The 7144-nt window shown below is 65.0% G+C and overlaps 1 protein-coding gene across 1 annotated transcript; it reads right to left on the reverse strand.

Annotated features, from left to right (window-relative positions):
• Positions 1-304: 304 nt before the first annotated feature.
• Elys (AT hook containing transcription factor 1 homolog) lies at positions 305-6228 on the reverse strand. Its single transcript, XM_037235069.1, has 5 exons — positions 5813-6228; positions 3055-3765; positions 1606-2847; positions 694-1203; positions 305-325 (listed from the first exon to the last, which is right to left on the reverse strand). The coding sequence occupies exons 1-5, from the start codon at positions 6155-6157 to the stop codon at positions 305-307; spliced, it is 2829 nt and encodes a 942-aa protein (XP_037090964.1). The 5' UTR covers positions 6158-6228.
• Between the last annotated feature and the right edge of the window lie 916 nt (positions 6229-7144).

Below are 7144 nucleotides of genomic sequence, written 5' to 3' on the forward strand. Positions count from 1 at the left end.
CCTGGGACCTTTTACCTCTCCTCCTTCTTTAGGGGCTTCACCAGCGAGTCCTTCCCGGCCGCTCACATCCCCGGCGCGGGCTGACGACTTTCGCGACTCCATTTTCTCTGTGGTCACGCTGGTAACGGCCAACACCTGCGCCTCAACGGCCGCCAGCCTCTTCGACGTCGAGCCCTCCTCGACGTAGCCGGCCAGAGTGTCGAACCGGTTGCCAATCAGCGGGCTGAACTCGCCCGATGAGCCGGAGACGCGCCGCCTCTCCTCCTCCTCCTCTGCCTCCTCCGAGCCGAGGCCGCCGGCTGGCTCAGGTGGCGTCGCCTTCTGACTGCGGGCCATCGCAGGAGTCAGCGGAGTTTCTCTGCTTGGTTTGCCGGTCACCGCGGCGCCCTCCCGCTGCAGCTTTTCGCGCGGGCTGCCAGAGCCAGGGCGGACGCGCGCCGCGCCTCCCACCGCGGGCTGATGGACTTGTCCCGCGTCTGCCGGCCTAGCTGCGTCCGACGTTGGCGACGCCTCATGAATACTCTTTCGCGAGCTGACATTCAGAGTGCCACGCCTGGGCGAAGACCTCGCTCCTGCAAGCGGCGGTGACGGCCTCTGCGGGGTCGAGTGGCACGGCTCGTCCTCCGTCGGACTCTCCTCGGTCCCCGGCCGCGCCGCGCCGTCCTCGCTGACCGTGTCGTCGTCGTCACCGGCGCGCGACCGGCGCAGCACGTCGCCGCCCAGCGTTAGCGCCCGCTCGTCCTCACCGTCGCTGTCGTGCCAGGAGCGCTCCACCAGGCACAGCCGACGCTCACGGTCGAAGAACTCAAGCGTCATGTCGGGCACCGCCGCCGTCGGGCTGGCCTCGAAGCTGAAGAACTCGCTGTCGTCCAGTTCACTGGCCAGTGACTGGCGTTTGCGCGGAGGCGACGCCGGCTCGGGCAAAGGAGAGCGCTCGGCGTCCGCTGTCGGCAGCGGGGGCACAGGGATCGGGCGCCAGGCCACGTCCGGCGGCGCCGGCGTCGTGCCGGGCGTGAAGAGCGAGGGCAGCAGGCCGCGCGGGGGCGGCGTGACATCGTCGGCGCCGCGGTCCGACGAGGCCCGGCTCTCCTCCAGTGAGCGGCGGCCGCGCAACAGGCCGAACCGCAGCTGCTTGGAGGGCGTCTCCTCGGCCGCGCTGCGCCCGCCACTCGACTCCAGGAAGCGGCGCACCTTCAAGATCGACTGCGGCGTCATGCGGGCGGCCGGCGTGCGCGCAAGCGGCGTCGCTGGCGGCAGGATGTCGGAGCGGCGCGGCCGGCGCTCCACCGGAGGCGTCTGCAGCAGGCGGCGCAGCTCAGCTCTCAGCGGGCGCCGCTGCTCGGGCGAAGGCGGGTCGCCCGGCTCTGGTTCGTTTTCCTCGTCCTCGGGCCGCCGGCGCTTGTGGCGCGGCCGGAAGGGCGTGGCGGCCGTCTGCGGTGGCGGTGGTTGGCCGCTCCGTTCCAGCAGAGCCTCGATCAGTGCCGAGCGCGAGCGCACCGTGGCCGACACCTGGTGCAGCTGGGCGGAGAGCGGACGCCGCGGCACGCCCGGCAGGCAGGGGCGGCCGGCCGGCCGGCCCGGGCCGTCGGCCAGCCGGTGGTGCACCAGGCCCGGCAGTAGCTGATGCAGCGAGTCGCGGAAGCCGGCGCGGTCCGGGTCGGCCGCTGGCACGCCGGCCGACAGCCGCCGCTGTAACCGGATGGCGTCCTGGTATCGGCCGCGCTGCAGATAGAAAACGTGCAGCAGCTCGCCACAGTCCTTCTCCGGGCTCTCCAGCAGGAAGTCGACGAACTGCCGCTCCACCGACGCGTCCAACGGCAGCCGCATCAGCTGCACCAGCAGCCGCCGCTCCTGGCAGCCGGCCAGCAGCCAGCGCACCAGCCGGTCGCCGCCGATGGCGCGGTGCCGCTGCTCGTACTTGAGCGCCTCAGTCACCAGGCCGTTATCAAGCAGCACGCGCAGGTGAAGGCGCAGGTCAGCCAGCTGCGGCGCCGGGAGGTGGCGGGCGCGCGCGTATTGCAGCGCCGCGCGCGGCTCGCCCTGCGCCAACAGCGACTCCACGATGCGCCGGTGCTGCCAGGCGGTGAGGTCGGCCGACTGCACCAACGGGTCCATCAGGAACACCAGCGCCGACTCGATGTTGCCGTGGTCCAGGTTCCAGAAGGCGTGCGTCAGCTTGATGAGACTCGGCGACATGGCGAACGTGGACGGAAACGACTTGAGCGTATCGCAGTGCTCGTCGGACAACAGGCGGCCCAAGTCCATCAGAAGATAGTGAGTGAGCCGGTGCTTGCGCACGTCCGGCACACCGTCCAGCAGGTAGGCACGCGTGAGAGCGTGCAGCGAGCGCGGCGGGTAGTGGCCGTCACCGTCTTCCTGCCAGAGCTGGCGCAACGGCTCACCCAACTCCTCCACCAAGCCGTCCACCATCAGCAGGCGTCCGCCCAGCTTGCGGCGCCGCTCGCCGTACCAGGCAGCCAGAGCACTGCCCGGGAACGCGAACTCGAGCGGATCACCTCCATCGTCCGCCTCCGCCTGCTCGGGCAGCAGGCCCGCGTGGCATAACCACAGGATCACCGACGCGTGGAGGCTGCGCACGCGCAGCACGTAGCTCTTGGACTCGAGCTCGCCGAGACCTACGTCTGTGTTCACGGTACGGGTAGCCATGGTGTGCAGCACGTGGCCGAGTCCGTCCAGCTGCGCGCGCAGCGCGTGCAGCACCTCCGTCTCGTCGGGCGCCAGCGGACCGCCGCTCAGATCGAACAGGCGCACACACGCGGCGTCCAGCTGCGTCACCACGTCGACGGCGCGCCGCCACAGCCAGTCGAGCAGCGCGCGCAGCGTGCAGCCCGAGCCGTCGGCGTCGCCGGAGCGCCAGGTGGCCGCGCAGCCGGCTACCAGCGAGCCGAAGCCACGCTCCAGTGCCAGCGTCAGCAGCGCCTCGCGCTGCTCAGCCGATGTGACGGCACCGGGCGACACGAGGCCGGCGCGCCGCGCCGCCTCGTACGCCGGCAGCGGTCGGGCCAGCTGCGTCTCGCCGGCCGCCTCCAGCGCGCGCAACAGCCGCTCCTGCGGGCCGACGAACGTCACCGGCAGCACGCCTACATCCAGCAGCAGCGTGGCCGACAGCAGCCCCGAGCGTGGCTCCAGCTCGCGCACCGCCACGCCGAGCACAATGCCCTGGCTCACGTCCAGCGAAAAGAAGCGCAGGTACTCGCAGCGCTCGAGTGCCGCCGCGTCCACGGCGTGCGGCATGTGCGCCTGGTACCAGCGGTTCAGGTCGAACAGCGCCAGACACGTGCACGTGGAGGAGCCGTCGGCAGTCCACGCCTCCCAGGCCAGCGCGCAGCGCGTGACGTCGCGCGACACGAGGCTGTCGTCGGCGCCGCCGCCGGCGCTGACGTCGCCGGCCGGCGCCGGCAGCGCGACGGCCGCCAGCAGACAGCTGGCGAGCACGCCGCTCGGGTTCGGCTGCTCGGGCGTGGTGGTCAGGTCATAGACGAGCTTGAGGCCGACCTGCTCGAGGCCACGGTAGACGGGCACATCCTGCGCCCACTGGCGTTCGCTGTAGATAAGCGCGTACAGCGCCGCCGACGCCACTGAGCCGCTCATGTCGTGGTAGGCCGGCACGCTGTGCAGCATCCACAGGTAGACGAAGCGGCGCGGGTCGTTCTCGGGCTCGAGGAAGACGCAGCTGACCACGGGCAGCAGGCCCGGCTCGTACCGGCTGGCAAAGTCCATCTGCAGCGTCTCCAGGTCCCAGATCTGCCGGGACACGGGCCGAGTCAAACGCGGGCACAACGATAGTGCGTTTTGAGCCCATTTATCCTCCACACGGGCAACAGGAATGCTCACAGGGACATGCTACACGGTTGAAGCGTCGGGGGGGGGGGGGGGGGGAATGGGCGGCCCGGGGTTCTAGCCATGGAAGAGTTTTAACACCCGCCCGGGTGGCCGGTTGAATATCCTTCGCTCGGGTGGGGAGAAGGCGGTCCATGTGACCACCTGAGATTTCAGCAACGAAGAAGGCTAGAGACACCAAATTCACGGGGCGCGTTGCCCTACATGTGAACTCACTTTTGTCGAAATTTGGGATTCCTAGGTTATGACCTTCGGGTCAAATAAGTTGCAACATGACCAACCTCCAGACTGTTGTCCAAAAAGCCACCGGTTCTAAACCTGTTCTAAGCAAAAGGTCACTGATGCTCATTTAAGGTCAGTGACGTTTGACCATTCGCACGGTCATGGTGACCAAAATTATACAAGACTGCTCCGGGTTTTGGATTTTACTAAGTGTCAATGCTAACGACAGGCAATATGTTTTTAGACACGAGAGGTTAATCCCGGTCATTTTAGGTCACTGACCTATACTGACCTTCACGAAGTCCATGGAAGACGCGTAATGCGGTTTCTGTTATCAGTCAATTCGAAATGAGCACCAGACACTATCCCACACTGCAAGCTCTGGAGTAATAAAAACAGGTTGACTTTGACCTTGGTCTGACCGTTATACCTATATACACTTGGTCCTAGGCGAATGGAACTTGTTCATGAATTGTTGTGTCGCCTATGAAACTTTCTCAGAAATGTATGGCTTCGCCTAACGCTCCGATGCTGCATCAGATCGGACCACTCCCCAGAAATTGCCTTCGCTGAATCCATGGCCCGATTTGGGCCTGCCGTAGGTCAGCGACCTTACGAGGCACATCAAAATTTTTGGTGCCAAACGATTCGCTACTCAGTTTTCTACTGCTATTACAAATTGGCGCGGCAACGCTTCGCTGCTCCGAAACCATTCCGAAAAACCTTGGGGGGGGGGGGGGTCAAATTGAGCCACCAACCGAGCACATGTTAAACTGCAATAGCTGCACCTGCTTCAATCTATCTTTCTCGCAATGTACCGAGTACAAACGTAGAGCTTTGGTGCGGCCGTCAAAATGGACAATTCGTCACCACTCCAAGACAAAATGTTTGAGATGCTGTATTGTAAATGTCCCAGGGACGATACAAAACCCATCACGGACCGCAAGCCGTGACTCTCAGTTTTCGGATCTGAAAGGAAAGGATACCCAACAACGGCCCATTTTGAAAACACGGCTACAGGGCTCTCTTCCATTCGAGCACCTGGCCCCGACCAGACTCCCCGAAGAGCGCATCTACAGCAGGCGTTGGCAGCCAATGCGTCACCAATGCTTTGTGAAGGTCATTGCACGTTCTGATCAAATGAACAATCTTTACGCAACAATGTGGCGTGGTGGCGCTTGGGTGCGCCCGCCAAGTCTGCCATCTAAATGAGACGATCTACGATGGCTTCCTTCCGGGTGCTGCTCCAGAACCGCGATATCGATTTCCATGAGTTGAAACGTGGGGAATTTCCAAGGTGAACTGACCCTCCTGCACACCACATCGGAACCGCCCCTTGTATCGCTTGTTTTCTGAGTAAATGACTCCTCAAACGTATTTACCAATGAAATAAGCCCTTCAAACAGTGATTCACTGATGGGACAAGTCTCAAAGCATGGCAAATGCTGCATACACTCGGTGCCCCGCGCCCGGACAATTTGCACTGGGCAAGTAAAACCGGCATCAAAACCATAAACCTACAGTAAAATCCACATGAACAACCAGGAATTCCAACACTAGATCAATACTTTTTTTGAGACGCGACGCACACATCACAATATCTTATCCAACCACCAGGAAAGCTAAAGCTGCCCCGGCTTGAATGCTCGTAAAAAGGCAACTCTGACCAGACTCTGGTTGTCATGGCAGATCCAATGGCAGCCGGTCGCCGGCCGAGTCCGTCACATACCTGGAAGCAGCCGAAGCTGAGGCCGACCACCAGGCTGCGCAGCTGCGGCACGTACTGCACGGCCGACACCCAGGTGTCGGCGGCCGGCTGCGCGTGCTCCAGCAGGCCGCGCGCCGTCCGGTGCGCGAACACGCCCGCCTCCACGGACGCGTCGTTTAGCGGCAGGCAGAGGTGGTTGCCCAGCGCCGCCTGCTCGGCGCGCCGCTGCGCTACGGCCGGCTCCAGCACGGTCACGTACGAGAGCATGCCGGGCGCTCGCTCGTCAGTGCGCACGGGCGCGTCCAGGCCGAGGTCGAGCAGCAACACGAAGCCGTCCTGCGTGCCGACCGCGACCACGGCGGCCATCTCCAGCAGCGGCCGGCACACGTCGTCGGAGGGCGGCACGCGCAGCGCTGTCAGCGCGGTTACCTTGTGTGGCAGCTGGACGGCGCGCACCACGGCCGCCGCTGCCGCGTCAAACACGCACACCATGCCGCCGCCCCCTCCGCCGGCGCCGGTGGCCGGGCCGCAGTCGAGACCGACGGCTAACAGGTGGGCGGCGGCCGGCCCGGCCACCTCGGCCAGGCCGCAGACGGCCGTCACCTGGACGGGCGGTGCGTCCGGCCGGTGTGCGCCGAACGTCCAGGCGGCGCGCCGTTCGCCCGTCCGGCAGCAGACCACCTCGAGCGCGGGTCCATTGGCGGCCCAGGCCAGCCGGCCACCGGGCAGCGGCTGGCCGAACGGCGCGCCCGGCTGCTGGGCGGCGTCGACATCTGCGCCGGGGCGCGCCGCCGACTGGTGCAGCCGCTGGCGTGTGACGGCAGAGAACAGCCGCAGCCGCTGGCCGCCGCTGGACGGCGCCACCGGCATAGCGACCTCCTGTGGGCACCGCACGACAGCCAGCTCAGACACAGCATCGACACCGCACGACAGCCAGCTCAGACGCAGCACTGACACCACATGACAGCTGGCTCAGATGTAGCGCTGACACTGCACGACAGCCAGCTCAGATGCAGCACTGACGCCACATGACAGCCAGCTCAGAAGTAGCGCTGACACCGCACGACAGCCAGCCCAGACGCAGCACCGACACCGCACGACAGCCTGCTCAGACACGGCGTCGACACCGCATGACAGCCAGCTCAGACATAACATCGACACCGCGCGACAGCCAGCTCAGACGCAGCACCAACATTGCATGACAGCCTGCTCAGACATAGCATCCACACCTCATGACAGCCAGCTCAGATGCAGCACTGACACCACATGACAGCCAGCTCAGATGTAGCACTGACACCACACAACGGCCAGCTCAGAAACAGCACCAACACATGACAGCCAGTTCAGACGCAG

Source organism: Pollicipes pollicipes, unplaced genomic scaffold (genome assembly GCF_011947565.3).
Source record: "Pollicipes pollicipes isolate AB1234 unplaced genomic scaffold, Ppol_2.1 Scaffold_7261;HRSCAF=8764_pilon_pilon_pilon, whole genome shotgun sequence".
NCBI classification, from domain to species: Eukaryota; Metazoa; Arthropoda; class Thecostraca; order Pollicipedomorpha; family Pollicipedidae; genus Pollicipes; species Pollicipes pollicipes.